Here is a 22,426-nt window from a genome sequence, read left to right on the forward strand (position 1 = left end):
GACAAAGCCAGGGCGGGGCGGGGGCGCCGCCTGCGAAGCCAGGGCGGGGGCGCGGGGTGCCGATTAGCCTCCCTGGGCACAGGCTGCCCCACCGCTTGGGAGCATCGAGCCCAGCCCGCGGACAGGTGGAGAGGGGGCGGGACGGCGGCCGGGCGGGTCCCGCCCTGGGGGTGGGGCCGGGCGGGGCGGACGGGGCGGGGCCGCGCTATGCAAATGTCGCCCACGGGCGGCCAATTGCCGGCTCTCCCCGCGCGGCTCCGAGCGCCCCGTCCCGCCGGCGGCCGCGAGACCAGAGCAAGCGAGCGAGCGAGGGTACGGCCGCGGTCCGGTGACCCCCGAGCGCAGCCCAGCGCGGCCGGCCGACCCCAGTCCAGAGACCAGGCAAGCACAGCGCCACCGAGCCAAGCCGAGCGTAGCTCCCCGAAGCCCAGCGCGCGCCGTCGCCCGCGCCCCGCTCCGGGGAATGCGCCCTCGGCGCGCCGGCCAGGGGGCGCCCGCAGCCCACCCGGGGGGAGGCGGCCCCGAGCGCCCCTGAGCCTTCCCATGGCCCGGGATGGGGCCCGGGGCCTCGACTGCTGACGCGCCCGAAGCCCGCAGAACCCGTTAAGCCGGGGCCGCGGCCCCGACCCGGGCTCAGGCACAGCGGCGAGAGGGCGCGGGCAGGGCCATGGCCCCGGGGGGCCGCTAGCGCGGACCGGCTCAACCGGGAGCCCTTCTGCTGCCGCCGCCGCCGCTGCTCGGGAGCCCAGGCCCCTCCGCCGTGGAAGAGGTGAGTGCGGCGGGAACCGGGAGGGAGCGGTCAGGCAGCCGGGCCACCCCGCGATCCCTCTGGGACCCGCGGCACTGCAACTCTGCGCAAGTGTCCGGGGCTTGGGGCTCAGAGAGCCAGGGGGCTTTCCGCGGACGCAGGGGTGACCAGACGAGTGGGTGCCTATACCTGGCCGGGCTGCCCCGACCCTCAGCATCGAAGCGATGTGGAGATGTGTGGAGGATGTGGTCTGCGGGGTCACCAGTGTGCAAAGCAACTTTTTCTGTGAAAGGTTCTGGGTGGGTGGGTGGGTGTTCCCATACACCTCCACCGCCTTGTTCCTGGAGCGGGAGGCCTCATGCCCTTTCTCCTGGCTGAGCTCTCCCACTAACGCCTCAGGCAGCGTTCTTCCCCAGTAGGTACGCCTGCCCTGCCTCAGTGTCCGGATCTGGGGATCGTCTGCTGGAAGGGAAGCGCTATACTGGCAGCCCCCACGTGGAGGGTCTCCAAGATCAACAGGGCAGGACTGCCAGCCCCAAGGCTTTTCTCCCAGCTCTGTGCCAGCCCCCTGACCCTCTGCTGCTAGTTTGGGTTTGTTTGCCAGCAGGGAGTCTTGCTTGGATTAGGGGCCCTGCTGTATGTGGGGAGTAAGTGAGCTGGGAGAGCCTGCAGTCAAGCCCCCGATCTGGGCAGGCTGGGGCCCCAGTGGTTAAGTGGGCAGGGGACACTAGGAGCTAGGTGGACTTGCTTAGAGCAGGTGGGACCAGAACGTGTCAAGGTGGCCCAGGAATGAGGCAGGACTGGCAGGAGGGGTCAGCTGGAGCTAGGTCTGGAGGCCTGGCTGGATAAATAACTTCTAATTCTTGAGATAACTGTGTTGTGAACACCAGCCCATGAACACCTGGGGGAGGCGGGAGGGGGGGAATGAAGGCACCGATGTGTCTGCTCTGGAGGTTGGGGGTTCCTGTCCTGAATTCATACAGATTGTCTCCCAGAAGCCCCTGTCCTAGTTGGAGAGATAGGGAAACTGCACCCAGAGGTTGGTAGGCTCATTCCAGTCCAGGGGGTTGGATGGAGCTGGAGCCTTTTCCCAGGCTGCATAGGGAGTGTGCCTGGACCCTTGGGGTAAGGTGTCCTGGAAGGTGAGGACACTGGGCACGCCTACCCCTGTTGCTGCCCCTCAGTTCTGAAGGAGCCAGGCCCAGAAGTGCAGGGGGTTGGGGAGAGGAGGCCAGGAACCCAGCCTCAGACCCCTGCCGCTCCAGGAATACCTTGAAGGGGAAGATGGAGCGAAGCCAGGTGACCTTGACTGGGAAACCCTGGCCATGAAAGGGGGGGTTTCAATCCTAGCTATGCTGGTGTGTCTCCGCTTCCTGGTCCATAGGGTGTTGGGGGAGGGGGAAGCCAAGGGGTCAGGAAGGAGCTCTGGCCTGCTGGGGGGAGTATGAGAGCAGCTAGGTGGGGGGTGGGGTGCTGTTAATAATTTCTTCACCATGTTCCCCCGCAGCCCCTGCTCCTGCCTCCCTTCCATCCAGGCTGTTCTCAGTTCGAAGGAGCCAACCTTCCTTCCCTGAGGCAGGCTGTCCCCCACAACCCCCCCAAGCCTGAGAAGTCTGGATCAGTCCGGACAATTCGACCTCCTAGCCCCCTGCCCCACCCCCAGGTGCCTCCAGACCCCCTCGTCTGGCCGCCCCTTCCCTGCACCCCTTGCCAGCCCCAGCTCCTCGGTTCTTTGTTCGAACGTCTCTCCTCCGTCCCTCCCTCTCTCCTCCCTCTCTCCTCCTCCCTCCCGCCTGCCTCCCTCCCTTGCTCCCTCCCGCCAGCCTTCTTTCCTTCCTTCCTTCCTTCTCTGCTCTCCTCCTGGTGGGCTCCCAGGTGGCGGTGGCTGTTCCTTCTCTGTCCACCCACCTGGGCTGGGCCAGACTGGGGGCTTCTCCGGGGCTGGGGCTGGGTGGAATGCATCTAGGGGCTGGCAGAGGGGAAGCAACTGTGGAAATGCCCTCCCCTTTCCTCTCTCTGTCCTTCTCTTCCTCTTTTTCCTTCCCTCTCCTTCTCTCCTCCACCCCCCAGGCTGCCAAGGAGGGGGCCTAGACTTGGGCCTGAGGCCCCAACAGATTTGAACATCCCCTATTCACCCTTTTAAAGGGCCAAAGCATTGTGGGAGGTCCCTGTAGGGGCCCAGTGGAGCAAAGCCCTCCTCATTTCTGGACACCTTGGGGGACTCCACCACTGTCCTTGGTGACCCTGACCTTGTCACCATGAAAATGGCTGTAGGAGAAATGAGGTCACAGGGAGGACAGGAGGCAAGTCACCCTGAGCCCCCTGATACAGAGGAACAAAGCTCTCTAAGGGACCCAGCCTGCATCTTGTCCTTCCCAAGCCAGGACAGTGTCTCCCAGCTTCCTTGAGCCCCACCTCACTAGCAGGTCAAGTTCTTGAACAAACATATGCTTGTAAGGACGAGTGTGGGCATGTAAGTGTGGACGTGTGTATATCCACAACTGTTAGTGGGGGCCTCCCAGGTGAACCCCAGGGTGCTGGTAGCTGCACAGCCCTTTCTTCCGCCTGCCCGCCTCATCAGGGCCTGCCATTCAGTCAGCACCAGCTTTGTGCCCCAGCAGACTGGCGGAAGGACTGGTTCTAATTCTCCCCTCCTTCCTTCAGCCATCCTCCCTAGGAGGGAGCACCTGTGATGGGGGATTTGGAAGGAACATGAGAGGTGTGTCAGGCACTCAGGAGAGGGTGTTCCCACAGAGGGCACCACATGGGGAATGGGTCAGTCAGCCTGAAGCTGTACTTCCTGTCTGAGGAACCACCAGTGGTTTGCTTGGCAGGAGAGGCAAGGTCTCGGGGGAGGTGGGCTAGGGAGGGCATCAGGGTCTGTCGAGTGGGGTTGGACAGTCAGATGTGGAGCCTGGGCCTTGCCTCAGTATGTGTTAGCCAGTGCAGGGGATTAACAGGCCACGTTACCTCTTACACCCCACCCCCACCTCAGGGTCCTAGAAGTGGGCCTGGGGTCCTGTCTCCCATGGGAGAAGGAAGTAGGCCAGACAGATCTGGGGGATGGGGCTCACATTGTCATTCTTGGTGCCCCCACCCCCAGTGCATCTGGTTGGGGGGGGCGCGGTTGGGAAGTTGGCACTGGTTTTCGCCTGGAGGGAGCAATATGTTCAGACAACTGGTGCTGGGCTGCGTTTACCCAACAGCCAGTCTGCCTGGGGAGACAATATTTGAAAAACATTGTATGGAAACTTGGGCCTGCTGGGGGTATGGGAGTTCTGCAGGGGACACTGAGGCTGGCTCAGACCCTGCCCCAGGCCTGCTGGCTGTCCTCGCTCCCCTTCTTTGCCCTCTGTAGGCAGAGCTGGAAATTTTCCTGGCAGGAAGTCCTTCTGTATGTCTGACCTGGATCCCTCCTGCTGTGATTTCAGTAAAAGTAGACCCTACTGTTCTTTGACTCTCCTTTTCTGGCTGCTGTCTCTCTCTCACTCTAGGCCATCTATGTGTGTCTCACTCATCCTCCACTCCCTCATGCTCCCAACCCCAATAATCAGGTTCAGATTTTCCTATACTAGAAGGAGAGATTTGACTGGAGCCAGCAGGACTGGACCCATCTCTTCCCTCATTCCTTGAAGTGGGAGAGGGAAGGAACAGCCCGTTGGGTTGGGGGTGGATGCAAGGGAACTAGAGAGGGCTGTAAGATCACCTGCTTGAGCTGAGCACTGTGAATGGAAGTCAGGAAGCTGTGATGCGGGGAGGGTTTGAGTCTCCCATGGCGCCTATTAGTCCTGGTGACCCTAGGCTGCACTCAGTGGCTGGTCTTTAGACCCATTGTTTGGGACAAGAAAGAATATGAGGTTTTCACACTGAGCCATTCATGGGCCCAGTCTGAGGGTGTGAGCAAGGAGACACCCATCGCCCTATTTATTCAGATAGGGAAACTGAGGCACCTTGGGCAGAATTACACAGGGAAATGTTGGTAGGGCAGGATACCCCACTCTGCCTCACACATTGCAATCTTGCTCCCCCTCCCAGGTGTCTAGCCGGCTGCCTGATTTCTGGGCCCTAGGCCCCTCCCACAATGCCTGTCGCTGGCCTCCTCCTCTGGGCTTCCCTACTGACTGGGGCCTGGCCAGCCACCCCAACCCAGGACTACCTCCCGGCCACGCCCCGGGTCCGGCTCTCATTTAAAGGTAAGAGGCTGCCTTGCTGTTCCCCAGCATCCTCCTCTGTCCAGAGCACTTGGCCCTGTTGCACAGGAGAGAGAAGAGAGGTCAGAGCAAAAAAGGACAAATTGTGCAGCCACATGGGTCACACTGGGTGTGTTGGGGCTGACAAAGGAGGTGGTGACTTGCTGGGAAAAGCTGGAGACTGGACTACTTAGATATTTGGAGAAGGGTCCTGAGTCTGGGCTGCTGCTTTTTTTGTTTTTTTTTTTGGCTGCATGGCATGAGGGATCTCAGTTCCCCGACCAGGGATTGAACCTGCAGTGGAAGCATGGAGTCTCAACCACTATACCGCCAGGGAAGTCCCCAGACCGCTTCTAGAGCCAGAATGTGTGGCCTCTGGGTTTGAGTCTGCAGAGCATCTCCCTCTGTGTGATAACTGGGGTGACAGAGGTGTCTTGCCTTTCAAACTTGTGTTTGCAGAAGCCCTTCTCTGGGTTTCCCTGGTGGCGCAGTGGTTAAGAGTCTGCCTGCCGATGCAGGGGACACGGGTTCGTGCCCCGGTTCGGGAAGATCCCACATACCGCGGAGCGGCTGGGCCCGTGAGCCATGGCCGCTGAGCCTGTGCGTCCGGAGCCTGTGCTCCGCAACGGGAGAGGCCACAACAGTGAGAGGCCTGCATACCACAAAAAAAAACAAAACAAAACAAACAGAAGCCCTTCCCTGCCACTGGTCCTGCCCTGCCTGGTGAGACAATCAGGGCAGACACTGAGGCCTCCGAAAGCTAGAGGAGCAGGACCTGCTCTGCTGGGCTGTGGGTGCTTGAGGAACCTTCCTATGGGTCTCCACGTGAGAGGGGTTCCCAGGAATTGGGGAGGGGGCTCTTGGCTGTGACTAGAGACTAGACCACCCGGTGAGTTCAGGGAGAGCACGTGCTGTTCTGACAGGCCTGACATCCCCAGTGAGCACTTTGCTTGAAGTCACTGGCTCCATCACCTTTGCAGCTAACCCACTAGGCAGGTGAACACGCGTGCCACACACACTCTCCAGGCATACCGATGGCTCACTCACTAGCCACTTCCTCGAAGGTGTGCATGATCCAAGAGTCTGCCCTCAGCCTGGGATAAGGGACAGCAGCCATGCTTGGGGGACCTGGGGTCACCGCTGAGTTCTCAGCCTTGGCCCTCCTCTGGCCCAGGGTCACTTGGTCCAGCTGCCTGCCCTGGGTGGGGCCGACTCAGCCCTGGCTGACCAGATTTCCGGATGCACTTATAAGGGTGAAAGGCTGGGCCAACCTTTCCTTCCTCAGGCTTGGCTGAGGCCCAGCCCCCACCTCACCATGTTCCCATGTCCCCTAGCAGAGCCCCTCTCCTGGCCCCATATTACCTGTGCAACTTGATGGGGGAGTGGGGAGTGAATTTCTGAGGATGTGCCTGGAAGGAGTCCTGCACAGGGCCTGAGAAATGGGCAGAAGAGTTGATTGGTTTGGGTTGTAAAAGACAACTCCTCTCCTAGGCCTAAGAAGGTGAGATACTTATTCTGCTGATATCTCTACCCTTTCCTGGTGGAAGTCCTCGGAGCTGATTAATAAATATTGAAGGGGCCTGGTCCCCCTCTCACCCCATTCCAAGCCCATGGTGCCAGCAGGGAGAATAGAGCATCCCCTCCCCCCACAGGGGCAGGGCAGGTGACTTGGTTTCCGCACCCCTGGGATCCTGGAACCAAGACGTCCACTCTGGGTATTACTTTTGTCATCACCCTGGAGACCCATGAGAGGAAGCAGGAGAAACAAGATATTGGGAGGGTCTCTGTACACTCCTTTTAAACCTTCTTGGACCTGCAGGGGCAAAGGGGCAAAGGCTTTTGTTCCTTTTTTCCAGAGAGGGAAACCGAGTATCAGGCAAGGGCAGGGCCACGGTCAGGCAGGAGGCAGAGGAGAGGCCAGAAATAGTGCTGGTGCTCTGGCCTTGCCGACGCCTGAAGCCCACATCGGTCAGGTCAATTCCCCCTCAGTTAGCTCTGAAGCTGACACCCACAGTGACTAAAAGCCCAACTCACTGGCAGCCAGCCTGTGGCGCTGACTGTTGTGGCAGCCTGGGGTGGGGCTGTTGGCTGCCTGGGGCCACCCCATCCCCAGGCCTCTGTGCTTTTGCACGGGCAGGTTTCCCTGTCCTGAATGACCTTTCTGTTTCCTACTTGATCTCCTGTCCTACTTTTATGCTTAGATGTCACTTAGTTTAGCAGATTCTTGAGTACCTGCCATGTGCCAGGCCCTGTGCTGAGCACTGGGGACTGTGCAGTGAACAAGATGGGGTGCTCACAGACAAAGTGGCTGAAAAGACAATGGACACCCAGCTGGCCGGTGCCTCCTGGGAGCTCAGCACTTACTGTGCACCAGGCCCTGTGCACCCCTATCCCCCCTCATGCTGGATGGTCTCAGGCAGCTCATGCCTACGATGCGGCCCTCAGTGAGGAGTAGGCCCTCACTGATCATTTGTGGAGTGAGAATGGAGACCAACACCTACAGAACCTGGACCCTGGCCTGGCTGTGACCAGGGCTGGGGGGAGCTTCTCCTCCTGTATATACAAGAGGGGCACAGAGAGGGCTGCTCTTGGGAACACTGGTGGTCACTGTGGCTTCATGCCTCAGTTTCTCCATCTGTGCCTTGGATGGATATAGCGGCTGCCATACCAGGCCTCAGGGCCTCCCTTACCCTAGGCACATCCCCTCCCTTGCCTGGGTCCTGCTGCAGTTGGGAGGTGCTAGTTCCGGCCTAGACGGGTCAGACCCTCTAAGCCGGAGGTTCTGGTATGAGGGGCCGCACTGCCCAGGGCAGATAAAGGAACAAAGGCAGGAACTGGGCCAGGCTTGGGCTTGCTGCCTGCCCATCCGCCTGGGCACCCCAGCCAGGCCTAAAGCTGAGAGAGGGTTTAAGGGAGAAGGGACCTAGGGTTCAGTCAGAGTGGGGAGACTCCTATGGCCCATCTGCTGAGCTTCCATCAGCAGCACAGCCAAGGTCATGCAGAAATGAGGGGTAAGTGAGGAGGATTTTCAGGAGCAGGAGAGCTATTTTTTGAGAGCTCGTGGATGCTTACAACTAGAGAGCCTGGGCAGCAGGGCCCTCTTTTCACCACCTATCCTTGCCTGGGCCTGGAGTCCCCTTAACCCCAGAGTCACTGGCCAAGCCTGGGAGAAAAAAACCTCTCCCTTCCCCCACCCTGAGATGGTCCAAGCCCTGGGGTACCACCTCCCACTGCAGAGGGAGGTGTGAGGGCCCTGCCAGGTCCTTTGTTTAGCTTGGGGAATGTTTACTTTTTCCCAGGAAGCCACCCCCACAATACACTGCTGCTGCCTGGGCTGGCTTTAGCCAGGACTTGAGGCCAAGAGGTGTTTGGAGGGGGAAAGCGGTCTTGTGATGACATGAGGTGGCTGGGCTACTGGGGAAACTGAGGCTGGAGTAAGGAGATGGAATGGAAGGTCACCTTGCCAGGGGAGGTCAGGAAAGATGAAAATAATAGAAATAACAGTAGGTACCCATGATGATAACCAAGTGGTAGTCCCTCCAAGGCCTGGGGAGGGGGACTGCCTGGGTATCCTGTGAGGAATCAGACCCAGAGGTTTTCCCGGGTCACTCAGGAGCAGGACTAAGATGGAGCCTGGCTCTGCCTGATGTCTGAACCTGTCCCAGGACTGGGGGTGGAGGGCAGGTTGGGGATGCAGGCGCAGCCCTCTTCCATGGGCTTGGGCTCGGGCTTGGTCTCGAGCTCTAGGACCCTGCAGTGCCGGCTTTAGCCTGCCCAGCCTCACTTCCCAAGGAAAGGGCTGGGTTCGCACTGGTCAGTCTTCTTGTGCTTTCTACCACTGGAGAAACAGCACTTGGGTTTGCTTATTTCCTATGAATCCAGTTGTCCATCACCCCAGCCCCTCCACTGATCAGAGTCCTCTAGGAAGCTCTCTCCCTTCAGAGAAGGAAAACCAGGGTCCAGGAGTGAAAAGGGCTTCTATGACCAGAGCAGCCCTGGGGTTCAACCTTCTCAAGAGTCTGGGTGTATCTGGCTTGCTCTTTGGGAAGGACGTTTTGCAGGTGGAGGGTGAACGGGTTGGTGCTGGTCAGTGCCCACCAGCCCTCCTCAGCCCAGCTCCTGAGCCTCTGGGGCTATTGGGCCCATAACAGTGCCACCACTTACATCATTTGCGTGTGGCATTCGAGAACCAAAGTCGCCAGGTCTCCTTATTAGGAAATGAGGAGATTGGAGGTTAGGAAGGGTCACAGTCTATTTACTTCACCCAAGGGGGAGTGAGTATGGGGTGAATACGGATTGAATTGGAAGGGCCTTTAGCAAGCCTCGACTTAGCTGGCCTGACTGCATGGTGTGAGGAGTGGGGCTTGCCCACCAGGGGGGCTCCCTGGCCAGCCAAACAGGCTTGGAGCTTCAGATTGCGAGGGACAGGTGAGAAAGCCCAGGAGCTTGGAGGCCAGGGGTGGCACCAGGGAGCTGGGTAGGTGGCTTTGACAGCTACAGGGGGACTTGGAGCTAGCAAACTGGGGAGGTGTGGGTATTCCAGGATGAGCCTGATGAGGGAGGAAGGAAGACCCAAAGCATGAACTTGAGCCGAGATCCCTGCGTTTCGGATCTCAGTTTTCCTGGAAATGGGAGCCGCCTCACTCCTGAGAGGGAACTTGGAAATGGCCGCTTTGGGAGTTGGGAGGTCCTGGGTGCTGGTTGGCTGCCCCTCAGCTGGCCAGGGATCAGCCCTCGGAGAGAGCGGGGCAGGTCCTTGTGCTTGTGGAGAGCCTGCCTGAGGCCCAGCCTGGGTCAGCCAGGCCAGGGCCGGAGGCTCTCAGCTGTGGTCCTTCCAGGTCCAGCCAAGCTTCAGATGGGACCGCCACTGGCTGGGCCTTCTTAGCACAGGCCTTGTCTCTGGTTCCCTGGCACGATGCCCACCCCTCCCTCCCTGGCTTCAGCTTCCCTTGGCACGGAGTGAGGAGCTGGTGCATGCTCAAGGAGTAAATCATGTTCCTTGGCAGCCCCCACTGCTTCGTAATCGTAAAGAATTTAAAGAGAAACCACCAAGATAAAAATCTCATCCTGGCCCATAAAGGCATCTTTCACCCTGTGGCTTGGGAGGTGGCGGCCTCAGAGTGGGCTCCTGGCTGTCTGCACCTGTGTGTGTGCACCTCCAACCCTGTGACCTCTCCAGAGGTGGTGGGGAGCCCAGAGGGTATCTTCAGAGCCGTGGGTACTTGGCTTCTGACTCCAGGGAGACCTCCCGCTCCTCCTCCAGGGCAGGCGGCGGGACACTTAATTTGGTAGAATGAAGAGGTGGTGCTGTGGTGGTTGAGAGAGCTGGCCCTGAAGGCAGGCAAACCTCTATCCTACCTTGTCAGCTGTGTGATCTTAAGACAAGTAGCTTAGGCTCTCCCACCCCCGGTTTCTCCATGTAAGGTAGGGATGGCAGTGGCCCCATGGAAACGGCATCCTGAGGTCTCAAACTGCCTAGCTTGCATCCTGGCCATGGGTAGACCTTGCGTAGTGAAGTCCGTCTGTGTCCCTGCTGCCTCATCTGTAAAATGGGGGCAAAAATGGTGCTGACTTCATTGTGTTTTGTGCATTAACTTTTTTTTTTTTTAAATGCTTGGCTTTTTTGTTTGTTTGTTTTGTTTTGTTTATTTATTTATTTTTGGCTGTGTTGGGTCTTCATTTCTGTGCGAGGGCTTTCTCTAGTTGTGGCAAGTGGGGGGCCACTCTTCATTGCGGTGCGTGGGCTTCTCACTGTCGTGGCCTCTCTTGTTGCGGAGCACAGGCTCCAGACGTGCAGGTTCAGTAGTTGTGGCTCACGGTCCCAGCCGCTCCGTGGCATGTGGGATCTTCCCAGACCAGGGCTCGAACCCGTGTCCCCTGCATTAGCAGGCAGATTCTCAACCCCTGTGCCACCAGGGAAGCCCTGTGCGTTAACTTTTTGTGAATACAGTTATGGCTCTGGCAAAGGAAGTCTTAGAAACTAAGAGCTACTCTGAGGGTGGCAGACACCCTCAGAGGGCTGTTCCTGGGGGTGCCCCAGGAGTCCGTACTGCCTCACCTCTCCCTCTAGATTTCTAACCTTTGGTAAAGCAGATGGTGTTTGGAAAGGACTGCAAGAGGGACCCTGAGCCCTGTGGATGGAGTGGGGTCAGGAGGAGGAGGATGCCTACCATGGGTGTCTGGACAGGATTTGTGGAGGAGGCTACATCACAAACGGGAAGGGAGATTTTGGGAGCGGGAAGAGCAGGAGCAGAGGTGGGGTGTGTGCGGTGCAGCAGTTGGGGAAGGGTGAGACGCTAGATGGAGTCTTGCTCTTGGTGCTAGGATATAGAGTTTGCACTTTCTCCTTGTGGTTTTTGAGCTCTTTTTTTCATGGCAGAGGTACCAAATACATACTGGGAAAAAGATAATGCATTTGGGGAAGGGATGCCATGGAGGGGGCTCTCCCAGAGATGAGTGTCCCAGTCTGGTTGGGGCCCACGATCTGCTGCAGTGACACAGCCCGCAACCCCCCCGACCCCACACCCTGCACTGTTCTAGTTCCTACAGCTTGTGCTAGGGGTGACCAGGCCTGGGTTGCTCACTTGGGCATCTACATGACTGGCCCGAGAGTATGTTTTCTTGGCCTGACCTGGCGCTGTCCTGGGAATCTGAGCCCTGCCTCAAGGGAGCCCTTAGAGCTCTGGAGAAGCAGAGAAGATTCCTGCTGCATTTTTCTTAGAAATAGCAAGAGGGCCTTTGCCAGAGGCCTGGATGCCAGAAGGCTCCGATCTGAATCCAAAGCCCAGCTCACGTGGGTGCCTGAGCTTGGCAGGCCTGCAGGCCCCTGCCCCCCAGGCTGCTGAGCAGCCCCTGGGAGAGGGTGGAGGCCTCCTGGGGTTGCTTACTGATCCTGACCTGGCAAAGAATGGGGTCTGGGCGGTGGCTGCTGGCCTAGGTTCCAGGAGGCCAGCCCGTGGCGGAGGGAGGCTCAGCTAGGCTGACCTGTGGCATTCTCACAGGGGCTGCTGGCAAGTATTGCCTATCTGCTATATCTCTGCAGGGCAGAGACAGCCCCAAAGCAACAGGCCCCTCCAGGGACCAGGAGGCCTTTGGGGCGTGAGGCCTCAGCTCCACCCCCCTTCCCCCAGTCTTCGTCCTTCCTTCCTTCCCCTGATCCCCCCTTGTCTGCATCTCCTCCCATCACTACCATGATCGCTCCGTGGCTTCCTACCCGGACATGCTCTTTCCTCTAAGGTCTCTGCACCCAGCCAAGAGCCTTGTTTCTTCCCATTTAGGGCTCAGTGCTGATGCCCTCATTTCCTTCCAGGGGCAGAGTCCACTGTGTGGACCTGCTGGTCCACCAGCCTGGGTGACTCCTGTCAGTCCTACACTACAAGTGGAGAGCAACAGCTAGAATGTGGGGGCCTCCTGGGCTCCTGCAGCACCTGAGGTGGAATGGGTGGCACTCTAGGCTCCTCTGCTCAAGGCTGCTCACGCTGTCATTTTGCTTAGCACTCTCCAGTCCTAGCACCAGGCCTGTGTGGAGTACTTGCTGCCTTTCTGGACTGGCGACCAGCTAAGTCATGCCTGGAGTCCTGACACAGCCTCACCACATCCCTCAAGGCTGACACTGAGCACACATCTGTCTGTGTGGTGCCTCAGTTTCCCCATCTGAATATTGCGGGGGGGCGCTAAGACTGTCTGGGACATCCTGGGAATCTCTGGGTGGGTGATGTGAAGGGGCTGCAGGGATCCCAGGAGTCTGAGGAGGGCAGAGATGGGGGCTGGGCCCAGGGCAGGGGGAGGGTCTTGACACCCACCAGCCTGTTGGTCCCATCCTGGCCTGTCCGTCTGGTTGATTTATCAGAGTAAATGAGCCATGGAGAGTTTGTTGTCTTTTGCAGTCACAGGGAGGAGGAGGTGGTGGAGGAAGGAGTGAGGGGTTTCCGGGCCAGGTCTGGAATGTGGGAGGAGGGGTGGGCTCCCCGAGGCCTGTGGAACTGGAGGCTCTGATACACTCTGCCCACCTGAGAAATGGATTGGTGCCACCCTCCCCTCAGGACGAGCCCCTCTTCCCACCCCCTTCCGACTTCTTGGGGCGCATTCCAGTGTGAACTGCTTGCCTAGCCCAGGCCCCCTCCTCCCACCCCAGGCTCAGGGACCGCCTTGACCCTTCAAGCCAGCCTCCTTGACCACACTGTGTCTTTTCCAAGCTGGGCAAGAGCTCTGAACTTTGCCTGGACTGCGGATGCCCAAAGGTGTCCTCCTAGGCAGCCGTGCATGCCATTTGGGTCCAGGTAGGACGTCCTGGCCCCCTGAGCCACCAGCCCAGACCTAGAACAATCAGGCACCATGTGGTCCTGGGGTTGGGCAGGGATCAATGGAAGCACCGAGGCTGGAGGGCTCCCTACCTGCTGGGACACAATGGTCTAAAGTCACTGGACATCCTTAGTGGGGAGAGATGTAGAACCTTTGCTGTCTACCAGGTTTGTGTGCCAGGGAGTGACTCTGCTGCCCCTTCCCACCTGGCTTTTTCCCGGGTCAGGATGAGCTGTGCCCCCAGCCTGTCTTCTCCTGGGCGGAGCAGGTGGGCGCTGGGGCGGAACGGGCGTGGGAACAGCACGCCTGGGCCTGCCGGTCCCAGGCCCCAGGCCCCAACCCCCAACCTCCAACCCCCAACCCCCAGCCCTTAGCCCCCAAAATGGGAGGGAAGCCTGCAGCAGAGCTTAGCCCAGCTGGGCTGCTCCAGCTCGGCTCCAGCTTGGTGTTTACTGAACAGCTGCGATGTTTACAGTAGCCCTATAGAAGGGGCCCCTTGTTCCAGAGGATTTCCCATCTTGTGGGTCCCACTGGGGGCTCTTCTGACCTCACCACCTCCCCGCACCCCTGGGATAGGCATGTCAGGGTGGCAGGGACTACAGTCATCTCTACCCTCTCCAGCGCTGGGCCAGTGTCTTGGCACCTGCCCCTCCACCATTCACTCTGGCCTTGGGTCCCTCTCCCCTGGAGGAGCTGACATTCCCAGGAAGTGGCAGCTTTAAGTGATGAAATACGGTAACCGGGTCCCCAGTTCAGACTTTTAAATTAAATTCAATCAGAGCCGTTATTGAATATAAACACGTGGAGTCATTTACATGTTAATTATGTTGAATGGACTATGAGGCCATAATTAGTTGCTAATTGGGTGAGAGCGGCTGTAATTGGTTTTGTTGGCACTGACCTGGCTCACCTGCCTAGGGGGAAGAGGGGCGAGTATGGATGCCTCCTAGGGAGGCTTCTGGGTCTCTGATCTGGACAGCTTGATCCAGAGATGGGATTGAAGAGGACAGATTTTGAGGGGCTTGGGGCCAGAGGAACCTGGAGCCTACCCCCCAGCGAAGAGGCAGCTTAAGCCCCAGGCAAAACCCTGGGTCTGGCTTCTAGGGGTTCCCATCTAGAACATCCCTAGGAATGGGGTGGGAGGTGGGACTGGGAGAGCCAGCCTCTGAATCAAAGGTGACAGCCTCTTCTGCCCAGCCCCATGTGGGACCTGGACCTGAACAAATGGTAAATGCCTAGGAGAGGGTCCATGGGAGCACAAGGCAGATGCCACCCTGGTATGTCAAGGCAGATGCTGGGGCCCTGGATTGGCCTGGCCAGGGTTGGAGTCTTGGCATTGAGGTATGAGTAAGGTGGACGTGCTGAGCAGGGAGAAAGGTGCATGCAAAGGCTTTAGGGAGGCCCTGCCCCCAGCTCGCCTGGCTGGGGCTCCAGGGTTACAAGGCTGTGGCCAGGGGCTGAGGCCTTCCGGCTGGCCGCTCATTAAAAGAGGATTAGGCCGAGAGCCAGTGGGTCAGCCCAGCCCCTGGGCCTTCCCTCTGGGGCCCCTCACAGCTTGAGGGAGTGGTAAAGGGGCCGGGGGCCAACCCTCCCTAGAGCCCATGGGAGTGTCCAGGAGGGACCCTGCCATTCCTGCTGCTGCCACTGCTACCATCTCCTTATCCACCTCAGTTTCCCTCCTCAGAAGGGCAGGGGGATAAAGTACTGACCAGAGACCCCGGCCAGCACCCCCACCCCTCACCCCCAGCCTCATTTCTCTTCATCTTAGGGATTAAGGCTGGACCAGCCCACATGAAGTCAGAGGTCAGGGCTGAGCTGCCGGGACCTGTCTATCACCTCCCAGTACCCAAGCACAGCCCAGGGAGGTGACCCTGTCCGTCAGGGCCTGCTGCTTTGTAAGGCTGTAACCAAGGGGGCGGGGTACCCATCTCTGATCCAAGACCCCCCTTTTGCAGCAGCCCCTGCCTCACTGGCAAGCAGACCTGGTGTCCTAGAGACAGGCAGCAGGGGTCGGGGGCCGCCCACTCGGGGTCTGCGGGTGAGGGCTGCAGACACGCCTCCTCAGTGCTGTCCTTGCCCACCACCTCCTTTAAAGTAAGGCATCATCAGCTGCTTCCCAGAGAGGAGGAAACAGAGACCCCCAGGATTAAGCCTCCTTTACACTGAGAAAATTCCTGCCTCTGGACCTTTGCCAGGCCGTTCTGGGCCAGGACCCCTAGTGTCTAATGGCCATGGGAGAGTGCTAGAGGCTGGAAACGACTGCGGAAATGAGGTGTCTGATGCCAGAAAAGGCTCTTCCTTCCCCATGACGGGAAAAGCCTTCCCGGATGTCACCCCACCCAACCTGTGCCCAGCCTGGATGAGGGCATGGGGGTGGGGAGCTCTTCCCTGGAGCATCACTCAGGCACACCACCCTCCCTCCCCAAGGTCGGAGCTTATACAAACTTGAATCCCTGACACCCACAGAGCCTTTGGTTGTGCCCCAGCCCCTCCTTCTGTATTGTCCTGGGGGGGGGGAGGGGCAACACTCCTGCTATCAGAGCTGGGCCTGGGGCAAGTGGAGCAGAGGTGGGGACTGGCCTGAGGACAGGAGCAACCTCAGTCCGTGTCAGCTCCCCCACATCCATGCCCCCTCAGGCCCCCAGGTCCCCTTGGCCCAAGTCCCTGCTCCTCAGTGGGGCTGAGGGCCAGTAAGCTCTAGCCCTGCTGACACTGCAGGTGTCAGAGCAGGATGCCCAGGGCTACTCAACCACCATCTGCCCTGACCCGGGCTTCTTGGAGGAGTGAAGGCCCCCTGTTCCTCTACCCTGCGGCAGAGTGAGGAGGTGGGACAGCACACCAGTTTCACTCCTCACCCTGTGACCTAAGGTGAGCACCACTCTCCCCTGGGCCTCAGTCTTCGTGTCTGGAGCTGCAGGGCTGTCATGGGGACCCTTATTTGAATTCTTTACTACAATCTGGCATGAGGGAAATGAGTGCTCCGAGACCGCAACTGGGGTCATGAAGCCCATGCCAGAGCCAGAGATTCCTCCCCCTTGCTCCCACCCATTTCCTACCCCACACAGCCTTATGGGGGCTCCCCACACCCACCTTAGTTTCCACAGAGACCAAAACATCACATCCTGTGACAACAGAGCCATTGACGCCATATCCCGTGGCCACTGGGAGGGGTCCCGAGGGTCCTGAGTCATGTGCCCTGTCAATGGAGGACGAGTCACCTTCCGGCCCTGGCCCTCCAACAGGCAGTCCCCACCACCAGGACTGGCTCTGCCGGCACCTGACCCTCCTTTAGCCCAAAAGGCCATGGACCTGGGTGGGAATATCACGCTCCATGCACACTGACATGTCACTTCCCTGCTCTGTGCCTCTCATCTGTGATTTGGATGTTAATGAGCACAGGGCTTTGCACATAATAGGTACTGGATGGCTAAGTAAGAGGCTCCCTCCATTCCCAGCTCTACCAAAGGGCTCAGGCACGGAGAGTTGAGAGGGAGGATGTCAGATCAAGGCTGGTCTCCTGCTCCTCACATAGGTCTCAGTTGCCTCATCTGCTGAATGGTGTCTCCTCTGTCTGTACTTGGGTCGTGGCACTGTAGAGGGGGAGGGTCTGGATTATAGGGACCCAAGGTTAGACGGGGATGGGAAGGTAGGCATTATGGCTGGTTGCATCCCTGGGGCTAGATATTTGGAGCTCCCCGCACCTTAGGTGTCTGTGTCTGAAGGTGCCCACTTCAGCCTCGCCTCCCTTCCCCCCATTGCCCCCCAAATGCCCCCTAGCCCAGCAGGACGGGTAAGGGCACAGTCAAGGCCATGCCCCCAGCCAGGGTATAAATAACCCCTGGCGGGCTGTCCCAGCCTGGGGGGGCTCTGCTGGCAGCCCCACTTCCTCTCTGGACACTTCCTGGCCCTGGGTTGGTGACGGGGGGGAGTGTTTACTTTCCTGTTGTCACTATGGCCGGGTGGCCAGGCGGGGGACTCCGAGTGGCCCAACAACAGGTGCAGGACAGGTGCTCAGGCTGCCCTGCCTAGGACTTCAGAGGCACCGCTGATGAGGCTGTAGCCAGGCAGGGATCGGCCCTTTGATCCCTTGGCGTCCCTGCGTCCCAGTGGTGGGCCAAGGTCATCACCTGTATTCTCCTGCTGCCATAGTCAGGGCTGGGCAGGGCAAGGCCTTTGCCCTGCCCAGCCCTCAGATGTGGGCTCTGGGTCTGCTGTGGGAGTCCCCTGGCTCCCAGCCCACCTCACACACCCATCTCAGCACATCCTGAAGCTCCCATTCAGAGCTGCTCTCAGGCACAGCCCCTCCAGCTCCATTCCCGGGTCTCCAGCACACAGCAGGGGTCAAGGTCAGCCAGGCCAGTCAGAGACAGCGGCCTTGACTAAATGGGATGGGGCCACCTGCTGGTTCTACCTTCAGGCAGCATCTATGGCTCTCAGTGACCTCAGATCCCAGGGCTCAGATTCTCCCTCTCCAGACCTCCCCCTTGATAGCCCCACCTGTGAAATGGGTTACCAGATGTGGGGCAGGGAGATGCGATGTGTAAGTTCCCCGTGGTGGATGCGTCATCTGATGTAGGACACATATGTGCGTGTGTGTATACCTGGGCCATGTGCATGCATACATACTCCTCTGTGTGCTGCCATCTCAAGCCTCCTGTGCTGGTGAACATTCATCACCCTCACTGCAATCTCTTCTCTCCTGCGGAGCTAAAACTAGCTGGGGGTGGGTGGAGGAGGGACTTGCCAAGGGGACCCCTCGGAACTCCCTCTCCCAGAGGAAGCTTCCCAAGTTTCCTGGAGTCCTCTGTCATTGGCCTATCATTAGCCAAGTTTCCTCCTGTCTTTCATCCCCAGAAAGGAGGACTTTCCCTCAGCAACCTGAGGGTGAGAGGGCCAGGGCTGCCAGACTCACAGAAGGGAAACTGAGGACTCAGCTGGACCCTGTCGCCAGCCCTGGGGATGCTGCAGCACTAGGGGGAGGGCCTCTTTCCTGGGAAAGACTTCCTGGATGGTTCAGAGTGGCCTGAGGATTCCACCATCAGCAACCCTGTGGGGTCTGGGGGAAGCCCAAGGGTCTGTTGGGCAGTTTGGCTCCAGCAGGGCTTTCCGGTGTCCTGGCTAACCTGCTTCAGGCAAGGTGGGGACCTTGCTGTGTGCCAGCTTTGCTCTCTGTCTTGTTGGCAGCTGGGGTGAGGACAGGGCTCCCTGGCTCTGTGCCAGCATTTGTGAGCTGTCCTGGTTGCACCTGCACCCCACCCCCCTGTTCATTAACCCTTTTAGGCCCCTGTGGGAAGCTGGCCCCACCCTGAGCATGGGAACATTAACTCCCCACCTGAGCAGAGTCTTTGATGCCATCACACACCCTGGCCCACGCCCACTGCCCTTTCATTGGGACCCAGAGACTGGCTGGGCTGCCGATGAATCAGGGCCCCGGCTTTGGGTGTGGCCCCTTCCCTGGCCTGCCCAACTGTCCCACGTTCTCCTCCCAGAATATCAGGGACTAGAGAGGGAACCCAGCAGGCCCTGGAGGGGAAGCTGGGGGTTTAAGATGACCGTGTGGTGGGGCTACCCCCTCTGTCAAAGCGGGTATGGGTGGATGGTCTCCAAGAGCCCTCACTGCTGCTCTGCCCTCTGCCCACAGAGCTTAAGGCCACAGGCACGGCCCACTTCTTCAACTTCCTGCTCAACACAACTGATTACCGAATCCTGCTTAAGGACGAGGACCACGACCGCATGTATGTGGGCAGCAAGGACTACGTGCTGTCTCTGGACCTGCATGACATCAACCGCGAGCCCCTCATTGTAAGGGCCAGCCCAGATGTGGTGGGGAGATGAGGGACGCGCGCCCCAGGGCTGGGGGCCCTTCCAGCGGGCCCTCTGACCTCCATCTCTGGCAGATCCACTGGGCAGCCTCCCCACAGCGCATTGAGGAGTGTGTGCTCTCAGGCAAGGATGGCAACGTGAGTGCGGTGGGGTCACAGGTGGGGTGGGGGAAGGTGACGGCGGGGGACAGGGGACTCCAGGAAGGCACTGGGGCCAGGCAGGCATCTGGGCACTTCCTTGGCTTTCCCTCTGGCCCCAGGGTGAGTGCGGGAACTTCGTCAGGCTCATCCAGCCCTGGAACCGAACACACCTGTATGTGTGCGGGACCGGCGCCTACAACCCCATGTGCACCTATGTAAACCGCGGCCGCCGCGCCCAGGTAAGCCTCGCCCACCCTGGCCCTGTGCTGCCCCCACTGATAGCTACCTTCCAGGGTTCTGATGGGAGGATGGGCTTGAGCCCCAGCCCTGCCACTTCCCGGCCCTGTGACCTTGGGTGAGTGACTTCTTCCACCTCTCAGAGCCTCAGTTTCCTCTCCTGAAAATGGGGCTAATAGCTGCCTTTCTCACAGGTCGGTGTGAGGAGGAGGCAGTGAGCTAACGCTCTCAGAGGTCTTAGCACTGTGCCTGGCATGCAGTGAGCGCTTCCTCCATATGTGGACGGTGCCCCTGCAGCCAAGCCAGAGGGCCTGGCGGGGGCCTCAGCATCAGGAGGCTGGACGCCTGGGTCAGCTTCTGCCATACGGCCTGGGGGAGAGCTGCCCCTTCCTCAGCTCTGCCCCACCCTGCCTGCTTTTGCCCTCCTCCATTTCCATGTGGGCATGCATGTGAGCTGGTGTGACCTTGTAGGGAGTGTGTGAGAACGATTGGACCTAAGGGGCACAGGTGTGTGCAGGTGTGCCCCAGCTGTGTGTATGTGTTCACACAGGGGTGCATATATGTGCTCTGGGGGCTCAAGTGCTCCCATGTGTTCCTGGCATGTGTGGTGTGAGAAGCTGGCAGCCCGAGCCCGCTCCCCCAGCCCCTGCCACCCCTGGCTCTAACCCGTATTCCTCGTCTTCTCAGGCCACACCCTGGACCCAGATGCAGGTGGTCAGAGGCCGAGGCAGCAGAGCCACCGATGGTGCCCTCCACCCGACGCCCACAGCCCCACGCCAGGTGGGCCTCATCCCTTCAGGCTCTTGCCAGGCAGCACTGCCTCTGAACCGAACTCATCCTGGGCCTGGCCTTCCAGCCAGGAGCCTGCACCCCAGGCCAGCCTCCCCCGGGTCTTCCGTCCACCTCTGTGCCCCCCTCCCACTCCTTCCCCTGCAGTGCTCTCAGCCTCTGAAGGCATTCCCAGTTGGACTCATGTCAGCCTCAGTGTGACAAGAAATCATGAAGCCATCAGGTGGGAAAGACAGGAGCCCTGGGGACAGCCATGCCTCCGCCCTCAGAACACGTGTGTAGACATGCGTGGGCACGCGTTGGGCACTCTCCTACCCACACCTTACTTAGCACCCAGCGTGGGAAAATGGCACATGTGTGCAGCCTGACACATAGCTCTTAGGTGTCCATGCCCCATGCCTCACTTGGGGCACGGGTTAACCCCTGGGGTGGGAGGGGCAGAGCTGTGTGTCTACTAGACTTGACCCAGGACAGGGCTGAGGGACTGGGCCAGGGCTGGGGGGCGCTGGGGCTGGGCAGGGGCGGGCAGGGGGGCAGGGGCTGCCGGTGAGTGATAGAGCAAGTGGTCACTTGAGCTCGCGTGTCTGTGGCAGGGAGTGCTGAGAAGTGGGGCCGCTCAGACTCTGCGTGTGTGTGCCCAGGGTGTGAACAGTGGGTTCCGTGTGTTGGCAGTGATGCGTGCCGAGCTGTGTGTGCAGCCCCATGTGTGCAGGAAGTCATGTGTGCAGAGTGTAACTGGAAGCAGGCCTGTGTACACCTTCCCATCACCATCCCTGCCACCTGTTGCCACCTCCTTCCTGTCTCTGTGCCTCTCTCCTCTTCCTCCCTTAACCTCCTCATGAGCTCGTCCTGCCCAGTGCCTTCACCAGCCTTCCTCCTAGCATCTTCAGGGATGGGCTGGGAGGCATGGGGTGGGGGGGCTTTGTGAATTCCATGTGGTCTGGGCTGGACCCCTCAGCTCTTGGCTCCCTGCGGAGACATGTGGAGCTGGGGGCTCTGCTGAGGGGCAGGGAAAAGGCCCTGGCCTATTAGTCTATCCTGAGGACCACAGGTAGGGCACAAAACCCGGCGACACGATAACCTCAGAGCCCTCTGGCCTGGTGGGACCTGATGGCAAAGGACAGGATCCCAGGCCTTTGGCCAGTAACCCTGCCCTTCATGGCCCAAGACAGGCAACCACAGCTCAAAGAGTTGTACCTCTGTGGCCCAAGGGGGCCCTGGCCAGAATCTTCCTGAACGAGTTGGCATGGAGAGGCTTCAGCCCCTGTAAGCCCACTTGATGCCCCTCTCATGGTCCCCGAAGCAGAGTCCTCCAAGACATGATTCCCAGGTCTTATCTGAGATCTAGACCAGGAAGCACCTCCCTGGGAACCCTCAGCACCGCCCTGCTCTGGGAGACCTGGCAAGATAGAGTTAAAACCCAATGAGATCTGGGGAGTGAAGCAGGGTGGCTTCAGGGTTTCCCTGGGGGCTTGCTCTCACCCTGGGAGCCTGATGACCCTTGCCTTTCGTGTGCGGGATGGCTTGGATGATGCCGGGCCCCTCTCTGCCTTGCAGGATTACATCTTCTACCTGGAGCCTGAGAAACTCGAGTCAGGAAAGGGCAAGTGTCCCTATGACCCCAAGCTGGACACAGCCTCAGCCCTCATCAGTGAGTGCTCCCACCCCACCCTGGTTCTAAAGCCTAAAGGTGTGACCTCTGCCTCTGGAGCAGGGAGCATGGCACCAACACTTTACCCCAGGGAAGAGACCATGAAATTGCTGTGTCTGAAACCTGCCCCCCCATCACCCCCGCAATGTGGTCCCTCTTGGCAAGGGGAAGGGTACAGACCAGACCCCAGTGTGCGCAGAGGGGCAGAGACTAGGTGGTATGAGCCTCCATCCATCCCCTCGAATGGGGGTGCGGTGGGCGCAGGGGGCAGATTCTACCCTGAAATCCACAGTGTGGTCCATGCAAAGGCCAGAACCCTCCTGGCCACAGGCTTCCTGGAAGAGAAGACAAGCGGAGTCTGTACTGAGGGTGGTATGAGGCGGTGGTCCCACAGCGTGTTCTTGGATTGTCTGGCAGGCTGGGAGAGGCCCACAAGGCAGCACCAATGGAGAGTCCTGGCCCAGAGACCAGCTTGGGGAGTTTGTTTCTGGTCTGGCCGTGTTTCTGGTCTGGCCAAGTGTCTGGGAGAGTTGGGAGAATGTTCTCT

General features: G+C 59.4%; 1 protein-coding gene across 5 annotated transcripts in view; it reads left to right on the plus strand.

Moving 5' to 3' along the window:
- Positions 1-248: 248 nt before the first annotated feature.
- The window catches only part of SEMA3F (semaphorin 3F), a 29,472-nt gene continuing 7,294 nt past the window's right edge, over positions 249-22,426 (plus strand). For 2 of the 5 annotated variants that reach the window (XM_067754485.1, XM_067754487.1), the window contains exons 1-7: positions 250-769; positions 4,784-4,941; positions 18,881-19,041; positions 19,137-19,199; positions 19,322-19,441; positions 20,127-20,219; positions 21,786-21,879. In XM_067754485.1, coding sequence (XP_067610586.1) covers positions 4,830-4,941; positions 18,881-19,041; positions 19,137-19,199; positions 19,322-19,441; positions 20,127-20,219; positions 21,786-21,879 — 643 coding nt within the window. In that variant the 5' untranslated portion in view covers positions 250-769; positions 4,784-4,829. Of the gene's footprint in view, positions 770-4,783; positions 4,942-18,880; positions 19,042-19,136; positions 19,200-19,321; positions 19,442-20,126; positions 20,220-21,785; positions 21,880-22,426 lie in introns of all 5 variants that reach the window. The other 3 variants (XM_067754484.1, XM_067754486.1, XM_067754488.1) reach the window with 3 other exon arrangements.

Source organism: Pseudorca crassidens, chromosome 10, assembly GCF_039906515.1.
Source record: "Pseudorca crassidens isolate mPseCra1 chromosome 10, mPseCra1.hap1, whole genome shotgun sequence".
Taxonomy (NCBI): domain Eukaryota; kingdom Metazoa; phylum Chordata; class Mammalia; order Artiodactyla; family Delphinidae; genus Pseudorca; species Pseudorca crassidens.